The sequence below is a fragment of the Cynocephalus volans genome, chromosome 2 (assembly GCF_027409185.1).
Source record: "Cynocephalus volans isolate mCynVol1 chromosome 2, mCynVol1.pri, whole genome shotgun sequence".
In the NCBI taxonomy this organism is placed as follows: Eukaryota; Metazoa; Chordata; class Mammalia; order Dermoptera; family Cynocephalidae; genus Cynocephalus; species Cynocephalus volans.
This window is the reverse complement of record NC_084461.1, coordinates 8,471,834-8,495,216: the sequence shown is the minus strand read 5'-3', so window position 1 is coordinate 8,495,216 and position 23,383 is coordinate 8,471,834. Positions and strand designations below refer to the sequence as shown.

General features: G+C 41.4%; 1 protein-coding gene across 2 annotated transcripts in view; it reads left to right on the top strand.

The window, feature by feature from the left end:
* SEMA5A (semaphorin 5A) overlaps window positions 1–23,383 on the top strand; it is a 484,391-nt gene that overhangs the window by 398,632 nt on the left and 62,376 nt on the right. For both annotated transcript variants that reach the window (XM_063085994.1, XM_063085995.1), the window contains exons 13-15: window positions 3,885–4,002; window positions 15,379–15,560; window positions 18,741–18,884. In XM_063085994.1, the coding sequence (XP_062942064.1) occupies window positions 3,885–4,002; window positions 15,379–15,560; window positions 18,741–18,884 (444 nt within the window). The remainder of the gene's footprint in view (window positions 1–3,884; window positions 4,003–15,378; window positions 15,561–18,740; window positions 18,885–23,383) is intronic.

Here is a 23,383-nt window from a genome sequence, read left to right as displayed (position 1 = left end):
TTTCATTTAAAGCAGCTTGAAATACTTCCCTTTAACACTGTGCCATTGTTTCAGGTCTCCAGGCAACTTCGCAGAGGGAAGCCTGGAGCAAAGTTAAGGAGTCTGAAATTTTTCCCTTTTGGAAGTTTAATTTAACCTAATGGTCACATTGTTTTAATAAGAAACATGAGAAGGAATTTAGACCTTTCGAATGATTTTCTAAGTGTATCTCTGCCATATTTACCCACCAACATGAAAATGGGATCATGCATAGAGAATTCCGATGTGTGATATATACTGTATCATGCCAGCAGTAAGAAATTACTTCCTTATTAAGTAATTAGCTTACTTCCTTATTAAGTAATTAGCTTACTTCCTTATCAAATAATCACGGTTTCGCTTTAGGAGCCGCAAACATAAATGCGTCACTTTGATGAGTTTAGTAGGACTAGGACATTCCTAGCCCCTGATCTCACTGTCACTTACGGGTGAGGTCACAGCAGGAAACAGAGGGGGTCTTAGTTCCACCCTTAGTCCTGACCTCATTCAGGTCTGTCTCATAGGTCACACCTAAAAGGTCTCCAGATTTCCAGAAACTTTCTCTGGGTATTTTCCCACAGAACAGTGCATCTGCACATGCACAGTCACTCAGAGTTCACTGACCCCTGGCCTTATTTTGTAGACACAAAAATGCACACTTTTTACTGTCTCACACCATCATTGGTTGTGAGGGTGAATTCTCATTTTCCCTATCCCCTGCACCCCCACTCCCCCAAATTTTTAAGTAGTTACTAGATTGTGTATCTTAAAATTAAGAAATTTTCCCTTTCAATGACCATGTAAAAAGCCAATAACCCATGAAACAAGACCAAAGCAGGATTTGAATATAGACAGGAGTTTACACAAAAGGAAATACAGATGGTCAGTAAGTGTACACATGCTAAGTCTTAACTCACTGTTGCAAAAAATGAAAACAGGAGACTGAGAAATTCTGTTTTTTCATCTTCCAGAAAGAATAAGTTAAAAAAAACCAAAACGGTGACATCCAGTGTGGATCAGGGTGAGGTGAAAGAGGTGCCCCCGTATTATTGGTTGGTGCAAAATGAATGCCCACCACTTTTAACTCACCAATTCCACTTACAGGATTTTAGCACATAGAAAACCTGCACAAAAGTGAGCATTGCAGCCTTGGTTTTACAGGAGAAATTTAAATAAATGCCGTTCCATTAAAGAAATGGAACAGTATACAGCTCTTAAAAGGAATAAAACAGAGCTATGTTTATGGACAAGAACAGTGTGATGATATATTATTAGGTGTATAAAGCAAAACAAGAAGCAGTGTGTACAAAATGTGTAAGTATTACATATAGTTATTATATAGAATGATATAAATCATATGATTGCATATGAACAATAATAATATAGGTGTTTATATAGAATATGCCCCATGCTTATATATATGGAGAAAATGTCTCCACAATATAAAAGGTAATATGAACAGTACCTACGACTGGGGAAGAGAGGCTTTCCACCTTGCCCTTTATAACTGTCTTATTTGAATTTTTGATTCAAAATAATTTATGCACATGGTCACATATCAAAGAGTTCTAATGAGGTTATAATGACAGGTAATTGTTCAACATCCCTCTGCACCCCATCCTAGCCCTACTGCTGAAAATCAATCTTTTTAACCATTCCTGTTTGAACTTCTTTACGTAGTTCATAAATAATAATTGTATAATAGCAATAAAGAATGGTTTTCAACCTCTGCCACTAGATCTATCATCTATAAACATCTCTTCTCTCCATGTGCAACCTTCACAATGGCCCTTCCCTGCCTCAGTTTCTTCACTTTAAAATTGGAATAAATATAGTGCCTAATTGATATTTACAAGGTTTTGATGGGGTTTAAATGACCTAACATAGGTCACGTTCTTAGAATGGTGCTTTCTATATGGTTACTGTGTTGGATGTGTTAACTATGATTATTTCTTATAAGTAGTGTTAACCATGTATTATTTCTTTCTTATACTACCTCCCTGAACCCTTGTATGATTTCCAGTCCATCCTCTCTTGCTGTCAGGGGCATCCTATGGCTAGGGAGAGGATGTCTGGCATTGCCTCCCTGTCTTCATGTCCATTTCTAGCACATCTGACTTCTTGGCCCCTTCAGAGAATTTCTGGGTGTTCAATGGCCTGTTTGCCTGTGGCGTCTTCTGTATATTTTTACATCTTCAGTGTTACATCTGTCTTCTTCTCCCATTCACCTTCTCTCGTATTTATAATGTAGGAACCAAAATCTTCATTGGATAATGCCCATGTTGTGTATGAACTCTTTCATTTAGACGAAGCTAAAATAAAATATCTACCACCTACACTACTTCTGATATAACATGGTGGGTATTAGAAACATAGCTATACAAAGCTACTATTAAATTGAGAATTTTAATACATTTTTAAGTTACAGTACTCAAAAGAAAGACATCTTTATTTTATGGAATTTGAACTAATCACATGGAAGTGTTTTGGATATACCTGCTTGTCCTTGGGGAAATTCTCAAATTTTCTGTGCCTCAGTGATCTCATGAATAAAGTGGTGATAATAATCATAATGGTGGCAGTGCTGCTGCTCCTGCTGCTGATGGTAAATACAGTGAAAATGATAATGCCTGCCTATCCAAGTTATCTAGGTGTCTAAATGATGTAATAGTTTGATATAGTAGGTGTTCAACGATAATACCTGTTATTAAGGGAATGGTAATGATGATGATGGTGGAGGTGGAGGTGGTGGTTGTGATGGTGGTAGAGGTGATGATGATGGTGGTGTAGGTGATGGTGGTGGAGATGATGATGATGTTGGGAATAGTGGTGATAATGGTGGTGGAGTTGGAGGTGGTGGTTGTGATGGTGATGATGATGGTGGTGGTGGTGGTGATGATAGTGGTGGTGGTGATAGTGATGATGGTGGTGGTGATGATAGTGATGATGGTGGTGGTGATCATGGTGATGATGGTGGTGGTGGTGGTGGTGGTGGTGATGGTGGTGGTGATCGTGTGATGATAGCAGTGATGGTGATGATAGTGGTGGTGGTGGTGGTGATGATGGTGGTGGTGGTGATGGTGATGGTGGTAGTGATGGTGATGATAGTGGTGGTGGTGGTGGTAGTGGTGATGGTGGTGGTGATGATGGTGATGGTGGTGGTGATGGTGATGATGGTGATGGTTATGGTGATGATGGTGGTGATGGTGGTGATGATGGTGGTGATGATAGTGATGATGGTGGTGGTGATGATAGTGATGATGGTGGTGGTGATGATATGATGATGGTGATGGTCATGGTGATGATGGTGGTGATGGTGGTGATGATGGTGGTGATGATAGTGATGATGGTGGTGGTGATGATAGTGATGATGGTGGTGGTGATGATATGATGATGGTGATGGTCATGGTGATGATGGTGGTGATGGTGGTGGTGATAATAGTGGTGGAGGTGGTGGTGATGACGATGGTGGGAGTGGTGGTGGTGGTAGAGGTGCTTATGATGGTGGTAGTGGAGGTAAAGGTGATGATGATGATAACAACAATATCATTTTGGAGCACTGTAAAATTCTGAGTTTAGCTCTGTTAATGACACCGAAATGCTCATGTTGGCTCATTTAGTCATCTGTCCTATATATGTTAGATAAAATATAGATATTTCAACCAAAATAAATGATTTAATTTTAATTAGATACTTACAGGTGTTTACAGAGAGCTGTGTTCTCCTGTGAGCAGACTAAATAAATACCTGCTGGTTCTCATGGCTGATTCCTATGCCCACCTCTGCCAGACAAGGCTTGCCTTGGCTTGCCTCTCTAGGGATGAGTAAAGCTGCCTTTCTGTTGACCCTTTGGTGTGTGTTTCCAGCACCTGCATAGGGGCCCAGGACCCTTACTGTGGCTGGGACATGGTGATGAAGAAATGCACGAGCCTCGAGGAGAGCCTGAGCATGTCACAGTGGGAACAGAGCATCTCCACCTGCCCGGTAGGTGCCCACCTTCTCTGGCCTATCCAATTACTTCTTGTGGGAGCTCTGCTCTGCTGCTGATCCCCACCCACACAGTTGTGGTGTCAACACCTTGTCAGATTAGAACCTTTCCTGCAGACCCAGTCTGCGTTCTCTGGATTCATTAGGCTCTTAGCTTGCACAAGGGCCACCCAGCATGCTGCCACACTCTTTTTGTCTGTTTGGAAGAGAAATGTGGTAAGAGAAAACAGTGCTGGTTTGATAATGGAGGGTAATATGTGTGTTTTATTATTAGATTTTGTTGTCCCTCCAGGGTTTGGTATGGACTATTTTACCCCTTGTAGCACTAATAAAGTAGGAACTTCCACACCCATAAATTTCCCTTGGGAGCTATAATTCCAGAAGCTGACATAAGGAAGGATTTGAAAAAAATAAACTAAAGGATATTGCTTTGACCTTTGTGTGGGCAGACTCACAGATCCTGCTCGGGGTCACAGGAAGCTGTGGGAGAAACAGTCTCATGTGCTTTCCCACGTTAAACCCTGTGGAATCAGCAGAAACTCCCTGTATTTAGAGCCAAACTGTGAATCCAAGAAAAGCAGATTCCACAGTTTCCTTTGCTGACCTACTTGTTTGGGTCCTCATTTGGAGGAACCAAATTTGGGGGATTCTTTTGCCTTGTTTTATTTTTGGTGGTGTTGGCTTTTTGCTGTGGCTGTTGTTTGTTTTTTGACTTTAGAACCCTTTATCCAGAAACCTCAAACTCTTTCTTCTGTTCTCGAAGCATATGAGCAACAGCTATTAACTTCCACATGTTTGAAAGGTTATCGAGTCACGTAACTAGTGATCTCTGTCTGTCAGTTCTGGCGAATCTCTGCAGGACAAGTGAGCAGGGAAGAAGCATGTTTGGTATGGGCAGTGCTTGTTTCTCCCATGCATTAGAGCTGCCAGAGGCAGGGGAACAGTCAGGGGACTGTCAGGGGACCGACTCTTTCCATGATCTAGACCACGTGTTCATGAAGCCTACCTATCCTTCCACTTGTAAGTGGGAAAACCAGAGTGAAGTGTGCTCTTCAACCCAGTACTGTTCCCGCAGTGCTGGCACAGGATCATGAGGCCCTCACTACAGAGGCATATGTGTCATCACTTCCAGGTTCTAGAAAGCTTTGACATGGAGTTAGCTATTAGTCTTTTTGGTTACTTAACTTCAGATCTATGAGTTAGAAACAAAATTTTTTTGCAGTGACTCTTGAAAATGATTAGAAAACTGCCAGTGTTTGTGCTAAGTCCTTCTCACTTCTGAACAACACTTTAAGAGCACAAAGGTGTTCACTTTAAATTCTTTGCAGCTGGATAAAACAATGTGTAATATCTGAAATGTAGCCCCACATAACAGACATGCACTTCAGAAGAAGCAGCACATCTTCTTGTAGGTCTTTGATCTTGCATTTTTAATGGTAAAAAAGGCAAAAGACAATTGCACCACTCCTGAGCCAATAAGGTCATTGGCGTAGGACCCATGGTTTTTACAGCATGTGTATATCTGAGAGATGCTAATTATGTAATGGGAAATACACACCCACTTGGTTTATAACAAATACACATCTTGTATATTTTTGCAGTCTTGTAAATTTTTAGTCTTGTATATTCCTACAGTAAAAAAAATGTTTAAGAAGTGACCAGAGGGTTGTCACTACAAAGTTTTTTCCTGCTGCTGAGAGAATAGTTTCTGTTAAAAACTCAAGCAAGATCAGAGGGCAACCTGCCCTGTTTTCGGGGATGCTCCCTCCACTATTTCTGCTTTAAAAATATAGCTGAGATGTGATCTCTGACTTCCTGTCAGTAAAACACTCGTAACGTCTGTGTCTTCTGATACAAGGTAATTTCATGATACAAAACCATCGCGCTCTTCTCACCCAATGTATTTTGTCACATATCAAGATATACTCTTGATAAGAATATACCAAGAAGTCCACAGTAAACAATAGATTATGTCGTTTTGAGCAGGAAAGGAAACCATATATTTTTCTGATTTATATTAGCTATCATATAGAAAATGGGAAATACTATATTGTCAAGCTACTATTTTAATTATACATTCCTTTCAAATAATCTCTCTTAGAAAGAGATGAGCTGGATGAAAATAAATTGGCATTAATGTAGAGCAGTCCTAACTTAGAGAAGTGTTTTTAAAAATGTAATTTGCTTCCCTGTTTTTTAGAAAATTTTTTGCCAAAATGGAAGAAAGGCTTGATTTTATTGGCCAAGTCTACCATATTTCGACATTTGTGATATGCCATTGGTTGTGAAGTATGAGGGCACTTCAGAAAGAGTGTGGAAAAATAGAATTGAAAGATCATATGAACCTTTCTGTGAACTTTTTGAAGTACCCTGATATACTGCTGCTTTATGTGTTGCTAAGAAAAATAATGCTGCTATGGCTTGTGAGATGCCAACTAATTTCAGAGATGTTAAAATATCAAGAAGAAAAAAGAAAACTCTTATAATCGGTTAATACTTTTCTTTCTTTACCTACATATGCACACATCAATATATATCTTTATCCAAAGGGAATTAATTAAGCTTAGTAAGCCGAGGGATTTTTGAGTGAGACCAAGGGTCTTATAACCCATGTAAAAGTGCAAGTAGGATAGTGAAAGAGAGAAGATCCTGCTTCACGGAGCTTGGTCAGAGTTAGAGGGATGTGGCTGATGATGAGTCCACCTCAGACCCTCGTGTGTGACTCTACCAGGTAAATCTTCACAGACCTTGCACCAAGGACATAGCACAGGTGAGTTTCCCAGAGTTAATGTTCCAGTCAACTCCATGTAGTGCTGTGATTTATGGCTGTCTCAGTATGTTTGTGCTGCTATAACAGGATACCTGAGATTGGGTAATCTAAAAAGGACAGAAATTGATTTTTCACAATTCTGGAGGCTGTTGAGGCCAAGATCAAGTTCTAGAATTTGGTCTGGTGAGAGCCTTCTTGCTGTGTGCTCATGTGGTAGAAGGCTCATGTGGGCAAGAGAGAACCAACTTCCTCCATCAAACTCTTTTATGAGGGCTCCTAATCCCATTCATGAAGGAGACCTCGTGGCCTAGTCATCTCTTAAAGACCCACCTCTTAATACTGTCAAATTGGCAACATCTGAATTTTGGAGGAGGCACATTCAAATCATAGCACGGGCTTAGATCCTTCACTCCTCAGAGTTCACGTTGGAAATGGGACCCCCAAGCAACCTTCCCAGGGATTTAGGGATTTAAAGAAGACCTATTTTCCACTAAAAGATCCCTACTTTAAAATGTTTCTGGGTTTCTGTAGTCCAGAAGACAGGGCAAGAGGTTAGTGACATATTGATAATGCTCTGTTTGCTTGTGTAATTGTAATTGAAAACATCACTCTCAGTTTAAGGGATTTGAAGTGCTTGAGTAAGATCTAAATTGGCATATCTAGACTCATTAAAGTAATATATATGTCTACTCAGGCTTTATTTATGCATGAATACCATCCATATCCTTTGGGGGTACATGATTACCAGTATACCATATCATACAATGAGTCCCTGTTCCAAAATATGTCAAGCAATAACAGGCAGAATATGTAGACCAAATAAACACCTAAGGGTTTCTCACTAACAAGATTTTTCTTCCCAGGCTACTGTGCAACCAGCATCTTTGGGGTGAAAGGGGGCTTTAGCAGTGATTGAGCTCAAACCCTCCCTTTACATGTAGACACCATAGACCAGAGTCTAAACACCATAGATCCAGAGCTCTAAAACTGCACCGGGAAAGAAACCATAAACTCAGTATTTCTGACATTACCCCTAATCTACAGGATCATGCCATTCCCAGCTCTCAAGATCTCCCCAGAACAGTGAATGACAGCTAGACCAGTGACTCAGTTGTCATTCTGAACATTATGCTCACAGAGCAGGCAAAATGTTATTTCTGAATTTTGTAATGAAATCCACTGCAAGAGAAGGAAAAGGGAACCAAAGTTGAAGTGTGTGTCTAGACCATGTGCTTAGTGCCAGGTTTGGCAACTTTTAATGGATTATCTCATTTAATGTACATGGTGACCCCAGGGGGGACAATATTGCTTCCATTTTACAGATCAAAGAACTGGGACTCAGAGGTGTTGAGTAAAGATTGCCCCTATTTACCCATCCTATCAGATGCCGCACAGGGCATTCCAGCTTAGTTCGCTTTGAAGGTGTTGTTTTTCCTTCATGTTGTAATTCATTTGTAAAGATAGGCTTAGGGGTGATATTAAGTTGAGACAGGCTGTCCTGAAGAGCATATTCAATATCCTGTTTTGTTACAATCTCTGGCAAAAGGTACGTGAAACTTTGACAATAAATAAAGGAAGAGTTTTAGCTTCTGAAAAAGTATTTGAAATAGAAAATATAAGACTTAAATTTAGTCATAAGAGAATAATGGTTGAAGTACAGTAAGAACCTAAAGATGTGCTCCAGGAACCTTTGTACTCACCAAATGCATCTGCTCCTTGTTCAGTTGCAAATGAATGAATTACACACGAATAAATCAAACATGAGATTATGGATTAAGCTTGTTAACAAAAATTGGATCTTCCTTAGCTAGCACTTGGAAATCCATTATTTACTAGGTGAAGGGAAATTTGCTATTACACAATTGGGGATAAAATTAAATGAAGTGATTTCTTCAAGACTCATCAAAGAAGGATCTGGGAATCACATTACAGAATTAAGTGGCTGAGATCACAGGCTCTGCTATCAGCCAATTTGGACTGATTCGTTGGGTCTTATACAACCAGAGTGACCTTGAGCAAGTTGCTTATCCCATGTATGCCTCAGTTTCCCCATCTGTAAAATGGGATATAAATGGTAGGGATGTAGTGAAGATTCAAAGAGTTAATATGTATAAGCCACAGTGCTTGTCGCATACTAAACTATCAATACATAGCATATGCTTAACTGTGGTTTAATATTTAATAGTATAAAGTATATACCCCCGATGGAAAGTTACTTGGAAGAAACCCAGAATATTACACATCTACAGGGAATTTATTTTAGATAGTTTTGTTGTTGAGGTCTGTTTAAGGAAAGCTGAGAAAATACATACATACCTATTTGTATGAAAAAGCAAAGCCGCAGAACTTACACCGTTATTCACAGTTCTATTTTGTAGTCAGATTCTCAGACTAATATATTAGGGATCAAAACAAGCACGTGGTTAAATGCAATGCAGAGGCCTCACCTACCTGCTCATGTGCTTTTCTGAGAATTACAAGTTCTTCTTGCTCTGAAATTCTATGGAACCAATGGCAATGGCCCTGGATTGAAAATACTACCCCTCAAAATCTACAGCTATTCCTGGCCAGAAACTGAAGCCCACATTCTTATCTTGCAGGATTACAACGACTGTGTGCTCTCCCTAATGATGTACTCAATGCGGTTTCTTTCCTTTCTAGTATTTTATTGCTATCACTGTTCGATTTTATTGCCTCATTTCTCTTCATCCTTTCATGAGCCAGCACTTATTTCAAGTTCCTTCCCTATTTTCCTGTGTCATTCTTATCAGCTCATCTTTTCCCCATCCATATATTAGGAAAGGGAATATTTACAGCATCTTTTTACCTAAGACCCTGTTGTCTCAGGCCAGACCAAAAGAAAAAAAAATATATCTAGTGTGGTGGTTCTCAACTGGTGGAAATGTTGTCCCCAGGGACATTTAGCAATGCCTGATTCACCCCCTGGCCTCAGGCATGTCCTGTCTAAAGGCGTGGCTGGTGGGGCCAGCCCAACCCACCAAATTATTCCCTTCAGGAAACCTGTCCACCCTGCTGGTTTTCCTGCCTTATGCTCTTTTGAGTTGCAAAAACTGAGATGCTCAGTTTCCCTCCAGGACAGGAGATTTGTTTTAAAGACACTGGGGACTGGAATTCTGAGTGATTTCTATTTCCATCTTCATTCATCTTTTTCCTAGCATCAGACTGTTAGATTTTTCTGTCATCTATACTGTCATGCATTTTGAATTTCCTCATGACCTCTTATAGCGGAAGCACACCTAGCAGTCTCCCTGCCCATTTCTTTTCTAGTCTAGACAAGGAAATGGAGACCAACGGGGCTTGGCGAGAATCTCCTTTTCCCCAGATCCTCTAATCTGTCCCCAGTCTTCCTTCTCAAAAGTTTCTGATTAATACTGGGGAGATTCATAAACCTTCAAAAAATCCCAAAGCACCTTGACCTACACAGAGGACTCAGGCAAACGGAAGTGACTGGAAGTATCAGAACGCCTCCTACAGGTCACTGTGCTGGTCAGCTCCGTTCCCCTTCCCCACCCGCTCTGCCCCAAGGGCCTGACCTTTCTCACCCTAGATTGTTCAGTCCTCCCCTCCCTTGTTGTCTTGTTGTCTTGGGTTCAGCCAATGGGAGGCTTGGGCAGGAGGAGCGAGGCTGGGTATTTCTCCTTGACCCTCTTTAGGTCAGGCTGCAGCTCTGGCTGGGGCTTCACACCATGACAACTACTCCTGCCTGGCAGCTCCTTTCCAGGCTCCAGCCCTCACTTGGCTCCAACAACCCTTCCTCCCTCCCACCTGCAGGCCTAGGGTGGCCTGGTTTTTGTGTTGTTCATCCCTGGGGGCTTTGGCGTCCCTTGAGATCCCTTTAACCCAGCCCACAACTCTGCCCAATGGGCCTTCACCACACTCTTTTCAAAGTCCCACGGACTATGGCTTCCGTTTCCTGCCAGGGTCATGACAAATGCCTGTGCTTAAGTCACAGCTCCTTTGTCTCTGGGACCCCACCTGTGGCATGAAGCCATGTTATTTTGTGTTTTGTAACTTGTGGGGCTCCCTTTTCTTGACACTGTCATGATGTTCTAGATTCTTCTGTCTCCTTCTCTCCAACATTAGGCTGGATCACAGTCTAGTCCACAGAAAAATGGGCCTGCAGAGGAGGAGGAGGTATTGTATACAAAATTTTAGGGTCTGCATAATGTGTTAAATTACACAGATGTTCATGTTTTGAGTAAATATACTGCTTGGGTTGTTTTTTCATGCTTTGCTTTAAAAACTTACTTATTTTTAATCTCTTTAGGTTTATGCATCATTTTGGATGAACTGTGACTTTTTTAAATGTATGTATTTGGGGGAGTTAGGAGGTACAACCACCTGCCCATATGTCATGCACATGGCAGCCCCCAGCCCTCTGGCACCCACTAGCACAATACAGCTGTTCTCTGAAATCTCTTCTATCCACAGTTCATCCTTCCATCAGTAACTAGCCTGTTAGGAAACACTTTGTATTCCAGTACAAATCCAGCCAATGAGCCAAACTTACCGGCAATTAATATACGTATATATATATATATATATATATATATATATATATATATATATATATATATATATATTTAATTTATATAGATATATACATATAAAATCTGTTTAATGTGAAAATGTCCAAAACGGTGGAAGCTTCCTTTTCTCCTCTTATCCCTAGTGAGACTCCTGTCCTCAATTTCCCTTTTCAGAAAAACTCTCCATGACAGCAGCAGATGGGGAAGGCTACTGGTCTGTGGACTCTTGAGAACTGAGTTCCCAATGGTCCAGACCCGGGTTCTGTCTGAGGTGGAGTGTTACACTTCTCACTGTGTAATGGAGACAAAAAAAGGATTACTCAAAGCATCATGAATGCAGTGAGAAGCCCGAAGGGACTGCACCTCAGCAGCTCCCTCTGTTAGAAGGAGAAAACTGGGTGCAGCCCTGATTCAAAGTTAGCCTCTGTTTTTTATGGTAAAGACAAGGAAGTTTCACAAGAAAATTCAGTGGATTCAATCATTACAAAAGGACACAAGGACATGGGCAGTGTTACAAAAGTTATCTATGGCTAAGTATAGCTTAAGCAATGGAAACTAGTAACATCAGTAAAATTAACAATGTGACATTCCAAAGTTTAATTTGTGAAAAGCTAAGTTGGTCAAACTGTGATCATTATCTAAAATATAGCCTCTCCTTAAGCAAAAGTTGCATTCTTATGATAAAATATAAATATAGTTATCTCTAAAGTTTCCCCCAACAGATAGCTTGCTCCTAGCAAACATCTTTTCATATCTTTCCCTTCAGCAATTCTTAAAATCTCTTAAGAGGATTGGTATGACAACCACCTGTTAGCTCTAAAATCATTAAAGTATACAATCCCGTAGCTAAGCAGTGATTAGAGTTGATTAGATGGGTTGTTGCCATGCAGTCTGTGGACCGTAGCCCCTTGACCAGAGACTTTTATCCCATCCCTGCATTTACCTAAATACTTATTCTAAAATCAAATGAGAATCAACATTATTTAATTAGAATTGATTAAATGGACTTTTGCCCTCTATCTGTAGATTGTGGTCTCCTACCCGAGAGCTTTTGCCCATACATGTATTTACCTAAAGACCCTATCCTAAAATATGAGAATCAAAATTTCTAACCCTCTACAGTGGAGCAGCATTTGAATGCCTTAAGAAGGTGAGTGGTAACTTACCTGTGTTTGCAAAACCAAAATGGAGCTCAGCATTGTTTCCATGTGACCCACTAATGCTTTCACCTTCCATTAGGCGCTTATGCTGCCAGCCACTTGACAGGCACTCAGGTGCCATTTTCTTTGAGGGCAGAAAACTCTTATCACTCCCTGTAGGGCAGGTGGGTGGTGGGGTCAGTGCTATTCTCAGCCCTACTCAGGGTCCTGAGGGGTAGGAGCTAGGAGAGAGCTGGCTCTGCAGGATTCCCCAGAGCAACACAACCTGCCCCCGACTGACAGCTTGTTCCAAAAAATGACAGGAACGATCAGTATGAATAGTCCAAGTAGGATGGACCTATGTGTATAAAGCTCACACAAATATTCTGTCTGATCACCGTTATTACTTGATGCTGGTTCCACGAGCGAGAGACTCATGCTTTTTGCAGTGCAAACACTAGTAGCAGTGTGTGTTTATCAGGCAGGAATGTGGATATAAAAGTCCGTGAGGATTTGTTAGCAGAGGGACTGTGTTAAACCACAGTGAAGGATTGAATGTTGAAAATCTCAAATGGCAGGGGTGTGAATCACCTTGTCATGCAAGGCTTGGTTCTCCAAGAAGACACTGTGGGCCCCAGGGAACGTTGTGGTCAGAGTAGGAGCTACATTTTTATCTTGGCCAGACTGGGGGCAGGTGGGGGGCGGCGGTTATAGGGACCTGGAAAATGGGTCTGTTTTGCAAAAGCCTGCCTGTGTATGCTTACTCACACTCTGGGTGGGTTCCAGCTCACCACTTGGAATTGCTCTAACAGGTAATGTGGCTCTATCCCTCCATGTGCCATGGCGTCTCGTAGAAATGCCAGGCCTGGAGGAGAATGCACAGTCACCCGCCTCAGTGGATATAAAACATGAGAGCTGACTAGAAAAGAGGAGGAAGAGCGTTGTAATGGTACCAGATGGATATAGCCAACCAGCCATGTGGGAAGAAATGAGCGCACTCAATACTTAACTATTTCCTGTCGCATTTGGAGAAGTGATGGATCAAGAGGAAAGCTTGCCCATGTTTTCACACACATGATATGATGGGGGCATTATTCTGAAATGGTGCAGTATGGACATGGTTTGTAGCCCCCAAAGAACACGTGTCTCCTGCTCAGGAGGAAGATGAGTCTTTATCGGGATGAATAAACAGATTAAGTGGTTCAGGATGGAAGCCTAACCCAAGGGGAGGGTACAGCCGGTGGCAGAGGCCAGGCGAGAGCCCGCAGTCTACTCACTGTCAGACCCTTCATCTGTTGGCTTTTCTAGAAGATGCTTAACTTCCCAGATTAAAAAGGAGGTTTGGACTGTAAGCCTTCCTCCTGCCCCTGTTCAGAGTGGACATTCCTCTTTGGGGCGAGTGACCTGAGGCACGGCCCCATGCGTCTCTTGTCTTGGGAGCACACCCAGGCTCCTGAGAAAATCTGCATGTCAGACTGTGTTGAGCTAGGGCTGGGTCTGGAGCTCCCAGACCCCTCAAGCCGATTCACAGACTGGGTCACAAACTCTTCATATGCCAGGCTGGGTCACCAGACCCCTTCATGCAGGTCTATGAGCTAGGTAACTGGCCAAAAAGTCCTCGGAGCCATAGGTTGGAAAGCATGGCTGTGCAGGACAGACGCCCAAGGCAGACGCCCACCTGCCTGCTTCACCAAACTCTCTCTCTCTCTCTTTCTCTGAAGAACACAAGAATAGCAACAAAACTAAAAAGACACATTGGCACACATGCACACTAACTCCAGACACACAATTTGCTTACAAAGGATGCTGAACCACACCCAACTGGACCCAAGGCAAGGGTCCTGACCAAACTATTCTATTTTCCCAACAGACTGGCAGGAAGGCATCCTGTCCTCAGTGCCACAAGCACACGCTGATGCCTGGCCACACAAGGACTCGTCATCATGTGCCCAGGGGGTGCCAGTGCTTGCCTGCCCACCCTCAGTACCCCCGCAGGGTCATGCCACCGCACAGCCAGGGTCCTCCTGCACTTGTCAGCTCTGTAACCTGGTCTGCCCTTCCTCCTCTGAGACCCAGCACGGGCCCCTCGTCATTCCTCCCAGACCCCGCGGGCTTGTCGAGTGCCCCTCCTCTGCTCCCACGGCCCTGTTTGGAACTCCGTCGTTGGGTTTGACACACGTAGTAATCGTGTGTTCAGCTCTTCCTTCTGGTTCCTGAACTGTCAGAGGGGGATTATGGCGCAGGTTTGCCTGGGACATACCCAACACCTAACAAGCTCCAGTTGCTTCACAGACACGCTTGAAATGTGTCGTGAATTAAATATTGTCGGTTTGAGGTGACATTAGAGCCAGGCCACGTCTTCCGTGGTAACTACTTCACCAAGCTTTCTTTTTTAAAGGTATATAAACATGCAACGGAGTTGCACATCTGTGATTTTTCACGCTGGCTCTTCCTGTTTTTTGGATTTCCCACATCAGTGGACATCTCTGTCATAACCTGATGTCCAGGTCACTAGCAGCCTTCTCTCCTCCTGGTGTCCTCTCTCTCTTTCTTCCCTCCTCCTCATCCTCCTCTTCTCGCCTGTCTTCTTGGTCCCATCTCGCGTCCTCCTGCCTCCTCCTCCTCCCCATCGAATTCCCTGCCCCTCCCCTCCTCCTTTCCCTTCCCCTTCTTTCCCTCCCTCTTCCCCTTTTTCTCTGTCTCTTCCTTTCCCCCTGCCTTCCTCCGTCCTCCCCAACTCTACCTATGACCTCTGCTGCTTTCCTCTGAAATGCCTTCTCATGCATCCCTTACTGATGGTAATAAAACACATCCTAAGGGGCTGCGCTTGTCTGGTGAGAGAGCTTTCACTTGCACCCTCGCACGCTGGCAGCGCTAGCCCTTGCTGACGCCCTTACGTGTATCTGCTTCCTAGACCAGGAATCTCACAGTGGATGGGCACTTCGGGGCGTGGTCTCCATGGACACCCTGCACGCACACGGATGGCAGCAGCGTGGGATCCTGCCTCTGTCGAGCCCGCTCCTGCGACAGCCCCACGCCGCAGTGTGGTGGCTCACCGTGCGAGGGCCCCAGCATGGAGATCGCCAACTGTTCCAGGTGTGTCCCTCGGAACAACCGGGTGTACTGTCACAAGTTCAACTCAGATCGTCAGGGAGTTTGAGAAGTCACTCATAATATATATCTCCCCTGCTGAAGACAAAGGCATAAAAAGACAGGGACACTCGTCACTTAAAAATGAGATGATCTATGGAAGGAAATTTTAAACTATAAAATAGGTTATAAATCTCAGCCTGTTCATCTGTTCATCATTACACCAGGAAAAATATTTCTGATTTGTACCATATGAGTGGCTGTTTGAGGGAAGTGTTCATGGTAGTCTAGAATCTCTTTGTGGAATATATAGACTAAGATTCCCTTCTGGTAGAACATAATACATTCATTGGGAGATAGAAGAAGCCAAGTCCTTGAGCAAATCTCTGTTTTACTCTCTATTATATCTGAACTCACATGACCCAGCTCAGCCAACCTCAGACACTGCGTAACCAGGAGAAAGTTTGAAATAATGTGATCCATCAAGTAGGCTTCCTGTTTCCTCTGCTTATTGTGTTGTTTGTTTGATTTTTTTTTTTTTACAACTGTGCTCAATTTACTCCTCCTTTACCTGCACCTGTAGCACCAAGACCACAGAGATCCATCAGAGCAAGCTCCAGAGCTCCCTCCTCGATTGTTCATTAATTTAGAGCATTTTTTATAAGTGTCATCTTCTTTCCATGAGACTATTTAAAAGTGAAAACTTCTGGGACAGTTGTCTCTGAAGTCAGATTGGGTGCTGGAATTGTACGAGAGCCCAGGGCAGCATGCCCAGAGGAGGGGAGGTCAGCAAAGAAAAGGGCAGGTGCAGAAGGCACAGCTCACCTCCACTAGCCTTGTTCATAGGCCAGATTGGTCCTCACCACATAGCTGAAAGGAGCAAATTAGGGCTCCTGGGACTAGATTATTTTATATCACGGAAGACACAGGCATATCAACATTGTATTTTGCTCTGCGTACCTCCAATAAAATGTTTTCCATTGTTGCCCAGCAGAAACTCTACAGAAGCTACAAACTATTATTGTGTGAAGATGCCAAAAAGTAGCTAATACTCTTTTTTTTTTATATTGTTTAATGGAAAAAAGGACTATGAAGTGTATTACTGTGACATATTGGTAGGTCTTCAGTTCTTGTTCGAGTTGGAAAGTCATTCTCTAAAGCAGAGCTGCAATACAACTAGTGGTTTTTTTAAAATTAAAAATGAAATAAGTGAACCAGTTTTAGTGATGCCTCAAATGCATAAGTGGATTGCTTTGTACTGACTTAATCCTAAAAATGATCCATCTGCGGATATATATGCTTATTCTGTGTTCCTTCTTTGCCTGCCACTATGTCTGCCTCTAAACAGCATTTAGAAGTATGTAAACCCAGGTCCATATAATGAACACATACCTATAAAATTGCATTTATTTATTTCCTCACTTACTATATTCCTAATATGTATATATATTCACACACACATTTTATTTACTTATAGCCTTGTATACAACATGGTCCATATATTGTAAATGGAATAAATCATAAAATTCCATGTTGGTTAAAAGGTTTAGGAAATTAAGAATTTCCAAAACATTTTGGAAGCAGTGTTTTCTGCATTATCTGACACATTTTTTTCATATATAAAAAAACACTTTGGAAGTAAAAATGTCATTTTATTTATGCTGAAATTGCTATTTAAGTTTAGAGTAAAATTTAATGAATTACATGGATAATTTTTAAGATTGTAGGTAGCAGGGTGTAAGATACTAGCTAAGTACCTTTATGAGAAACATTGGAAAATCTGTCATATTTTGTGATTATTTTGGTTAAATTATCATAAAGCGACTTTATAATAATATCATGCATAAAGCTATTACTATATATTAATTTATATCATTATTAAGTTTCATGCATAAAGCTATTACTATATATTTACTTATATCATTATTAAGTTTCAGTAAATAAAGTAGAGAAATGAAATATACTAAGAATTTTCTCAGAAGAAAATTTGAAATTATCTTAGAAAACATATACTCAACTTATTTTTTATACCTGGATCTTTCATGCATAGTTGTGGACCTTTATGTTTTTAAAGTAATATATAAAGTAAAATGAAAATCAATGTGTGATGATTTTTTTCCAAAGGAAATGTAAATCCTGAGGATGAGGGTAGCTGATATCCATAGAAATGCATAAGTGATTACAGGAGTAGAAAAAGTTATACTGAATTAAACCATCTATGTGGGAGTTTGGACTCTGGATTTAATAAATATTTTAATACCTAAAATTAAAAAAAATAATTTATTTCTTAATAGCAGAGACAAACTGGCAAGGGAAACTTTTAAATGATAAATAGGCTGAATACAAGCATTTTATGGAAAAAATAAAATACTAAAAAAATTCCTCTCAATAGCGGTTTATTTTATAAACTGCTTTTATAAATTTGGTTCATCTTATTTTTATTTTATATTTTATATATCTACACTGTTACATATGTACAATAACATAAATACATATACACGTATGCAATTTGCACTCCTTATTTCTGCTCTTTACATCTTTGTCAATTTTCAGGAAAATACCCAAGAATCTGAATTTAAATATCTTTACTTCCTTTTTAATAAAGTTTGTTTTAAAGCTTCTCACATGATGGCACTCTTTATCAATGTGAATGCTGTCAGGAGAGTTACTGATTTTCACTGATGTTAATAGATTTTAAAAGAAAGCATTATGTATAGTTTTAGATGATTGTTTTCTTCAAAGGTGCACTTTTCATAGATTATAACAGATATAATAAAAGTCAAATAAAATCAAACTTTAGGTGTTTAGGGATTCATTTCTAAATGTTTTTCAGGGGCACAACATTCTTATAATGTTATTTTTATAACTAAAGTTTAACATTTTTATAATGTTAAATTTTTATACATTTTTTAACTAAAGTTTATTAATAGTTTCTTATACAGCCCTTGTAAAATTGTTATAATGAACGTAAAACTTTATTCTTGAATTTCCTGTCTTGACTCTGGCTCACATAGTTGAGATTCACATGGCACAGTCCGGTCAGCCCTATGGCTGGCGTTCCCCCCTCCCAGCACCACACCACCAGATGCTCCTGCCAGGGTGCACATGCCTTTGGCAGTGGGTGCAGACAGGGCTTGGACTCTGAGCTGGTTTGACCGAGTGATTGCGTTTCCTCCCCCCCAACAGGAATGGAGGCTGGACCCCCTGGACTTCGTGGTCTCCCTGCAGCACCACCTGTGGGATCGGCTTCCAGGTGCGGCAGCGGTCCTGCAGCAACCCCACTCCTCGGCACGGGGGCCGGGTGTGCGTGGGACAGAACCGCGAGGAGAGGTAGGTACCACTGTGCACCCAGCATCTACCCTCACGCTTCCTCTCCTTCCAGTGTGGTCGGTTTCCCCATGGTTTTAGTTCTGGATCTTAGCTTACATGTGGCATCCCTTTCCGTTGGGCTGATTCGTCCTCTTCTTTTTCTGACATCATTTAATTTTGACCGAAGCCTCCTGTTGACAGCATCACTGGGCTGCTGTGGTGCCTGCATGGTCAGGTTGTCTCAGCTGAGGGATTCCCAAGGCAGGAGACCCAGGGATGGCAGGCACCTCCAGTCTGGGCTCCTAGAGACCTGGAAAGTGAGTCTGCTGGAAGACGATTGTTCTTGTGAGAAATCTGCATCAACTAGATCCCTCTCAAAAGCTATAATTTTGAGGAGAACCTAAGAAGGTCCCAGGTCCAGATTCTATTGGCAGATGAGGTAAAGTTTCCATCAGAACTAAATGAGGCAGCTGGAGTGCAGGTGAGAACTACAGTCAGAGGTTTGGTTAGATCTATAAGTACACATTAATCTATCGACAAATACCCTCAATCAGGCTTCAGTGCAACCCAAAGTGGGGATTTTTTCCCATGTGTATTTTAAGCTTTCTGCACATTATGACAACATTGCATGTTAGTCTTGGATTTAAAAATTTTTCTCTTTGTATAGAATTAGACAAAGATTTTGGCTTCAAAATCTACAGTTGTGATCATTGAATCTTTTTGCCTATTGAATGTATATTCCAGTGTATCACTGTTGGGAGAGAATCCAAGTAGGTGAATTTCACAGTACTATTAGGATTTGTATCGTGCTGTACTGACATAAACTTATTAGATGGCTTTAAATGCCTTTTAATTAAAATGTAATTGGCTTGCATTTGGTAACATAAGCTCAGTGGAGCCTCTCATAAAAATACTGCATGCAGTCATTTGCTACGGGATTAGTATTTCTACAAACAAAACCAACAAGCTTACTGTGTAGATAGTTCTCTACTAGGTATTTATTTCCACCTAGAATCAATGAGGGAGAATCATTCCTTTCTTTCTTTATTGTGTTTCCCACTGGCCAATTAAGATTTCATTCCTTTTGACTAAGAAGAAAACGAAGATGATTTTTAAAAAACAGGGTTTGTCATTTTTGACGTAGTCCCCTGAGACAGTCCTGTGCAGTCTGTCATTTTCTACCTAACACCAGTTTAGAAGTGGAAAGCCAATTATGGAAAAACTGTCTCCTCGCTATTTTTAAGCCTTGCAAGATTTAGAACTGGATGGAAGTTTTTAAATGCTATACATTTTCACATAATACAGTTCATTCAGGCAAAGTCACTTTCAGGTGTGCAGTCTTCCCTGGAATCTGGCACCACGGCAAACCTGATATGTTGTATCACCTTTCCCAGGCTGAGCACACAGCAAGGAAGAAAGCATTTAATTCTGTGCCTAACGTATATGTATATTCTGCAACCACACGGTTGTTCATAAAGCTATGTGTTCAGGAAAAGATCGGAAAAAAGAAGGCTGGTATGTTTGGGGACTCACATTTAAAATGTTCTGTTTTTACAGGAGAAGTGTTTACTTGGGCTAGAAAACTTTATGCTCAGTGGAGGAAAATCTGAACTTAAGTAAAGGTGGATGGTAAGGACAGGGACTGTGGAAGATTTTTATAAAATTTAATCCTCTCTGTTGAGTAGCCTTTCTAGGAGGCTACAAAGAGGTTAATAAAAACTAGAAAAAATGAATACCTGATGTCTCTTCCTTGGTCTTCACAAGCAAAAGGTTCTTAGACTTCTTTGCCACATTACGTGGGAGGTCTCACCACCTAAGTAGTATAAAGGAAAAACCATCCTGATTCTGATAGTGGTGATATTTGAGAATTAAACCCAAGATTACAGGAGGCCATGGTCTCCTTAGGAGAATACAAATACCGAGGACTAATGTATGAAATCATTAATGCAATCATATCATACTTATTGAAATACCATCAACCCTGAAAATATCCTTGGTGACCACAAGTGAATGAATCGATTCTCCCCCAAATATCTCAAAGTTAATGCACAGATTACAGTTAGTTCATCTGGGACAAAATCTCCAATGTATGGAATAATTTGGTGGGAGCTTTGTTGCAACTATAATCTCAGAAATATTTACATTATTTTTTTGAAATAACAGATAAAGGAAAAAAATCTACCTTATTTTTTACATGTACTTTAGAACACAAGGACAGTCTTTCTGTTCTGAACTTTCCTTAAAAAAGATTTTCTTGAGTAGCAGGAACTTAGCACTGATTCTCAGAGAGACCACGAATGAGGAGGAAGGAATGGACCTCTGTGCAAATATGATCAAGATGCAGATGTCATTCTCTGCATGAGTTTTTTCCTGCTATGTAACAAGCACTGTGGCTCAAAACAGTACATATGCATTATCTCACAGCCTCAGTGGGTCAGGAGGTCCATTACGGCTTACCTGTATCCTCTGCTCAGGGCTCACCAGGCTTGAATCAAGGCATGTGCCAGAGCTGCAGTCTCATCTGAGGCTCGACTGGGGAAGGACCCACTTCCAAGATTGCATGTTGTTGTCAGTATTCAGTTCTTTGTGGGTGTCAAACTAAGGACTTCAGTTTACTTGTGATCCAGAGACTGCCTCAGTTTCCTACCAAATGAGCCTTCCCAATGTAGTCACCTTCTTCCTCAAATCTAGCCAGGAAGAGGGTTTCCTCACAAGAATGAGCATTACAAACTTGTAATGTAATCACAAAAGTGACATATCATCACCTTGCTGTATTCTTTTGGTTAGAAGTCACAGGCCCCCTCCACAGTCAAGAAGAGAGGATTCTCCCAGGTGTGAATATCAGAAGGCAGGGATCACTGGGGTCACCAGTCACCTTAGAGTCTATCTTCCCAGTCAATTCTCTGTTTCCCAATCATTCATGCTCCCCGTCCCATGCAAAATGCATTTCACTGACTCCCAAGGTTCCCAAAAGTCTTATCTCATTAAATCAAAAATCTCACCAAAGTCTAGCACTTTATCATTTAAGTCATATGTGGATGAAGCTTCTGGGTGTAGTTCCTCTCAGTCCATCAATCCCTATGTGTTAGTCCATTTTCTGTCAATTTTAATGGAATACCTGAGACTGGGTAATTTATAAAGAAAACGAAATTTATTTCTTACAGTTTTGGAAGCTGGGAAGTCCACAGTCCAGGGGGTGCATGTGGTGAGGGCTTTCTTCTTGCCATACCTCTCTACAGGGTCACCTGGCAATGTAGGGTTTCACAGGATGAGACTGGTATGAGCAAGAGAAACAAATCTTTTCACTTGCTCTCCTTTTAAAGCTATCAGAACCATGCCCATGAAACTTATTACTCCATGAATGGATCAATACATCCACAATGCCACAGTCCTCACAATGCAGTCACCTCTCAAAGGCCCCACCTTTCAAATACCATGATCAGATTTCCCACCCTCTTAACACATACAATGGGGATCGAGTTTCCAATACATGAACTTTGCGGGGGGAGCACACATTTGACCATATCACTCTAAAACAAAAGAGACAAGTTATCTGCCGCCAACACACTCACCATACAGTGGTAGGATGGGCAAAGGATGATAGCTCTAAACATTTCAAAAACAGGGAAAATGGAAATTACAAAGGAATCACTGCGCCACAGACATTCTGAATGGCAGGTGTTGGGAGTTGCTTGATTAGGTTTCCAAATCTGGGTGTAATGCTCCGTGGCTCTCAGCTCGGCCTGTTGTCCTCTTGTTTCTGCTTCCTGAATCATTCTTCCTTTTTCATGAAGGCAGCCTGTGCTTACAGCTGGGTATTGTATCAGCTTGCTTCCTGCCCATAGAATGTTAGGTTTCCAACAGCATTTCATCTGTACTTTCTCTGTCTGGTCCAAGCTAGTGGTCTAATTGCCAAAATAACTCTGAAAAACATGGGTCTTTCATGGATTTCCCTGGGGTTTACTCCACTAAACAAAAGCTAAAGTCACAAATCTTTGTGAGATAGTCCTGCTCTACCATGGGGTCCTTCAGAGATGCTTGAGGGACAATATCTTCAAGCTTGCTAGAGGCCCCTCTGGTGTGATTGAGGGAATCTGTGAGGCACACGCTTGCTTTTGACCTCTTGAAAGGACCTCCTGTGCAATTAAATACTCTAATCTTTTGCTCTTTCTAAGGTTGTACAGTCACACCCTCAGCTTTTTACTTTATACCAATCTTTCCTGGCAGTGCTTGAAAGCAGTTTCGTAATTTTAGCATCTTTTGCCATCAGAAGAGGCTTATTTTCAAAATCATCCAATCACTGTTACTTTTGTTTAGTAGTTCATCCCTCAATTTTTTGCTCCCCCCTGCATTTTACTATAAGCAGCAAGAAGAAACCAGGAAGTACCTTTACACTTTGCCTGGAAATTTCCTTAGCTGTATAACTTGCTTCACACATGCATGATCTGCAGGCGACAATTTTGGAAGCTTTCTGCCATTGTGTAACATGATTCTCCTTTCTTCCAGTTTCTAATAATATA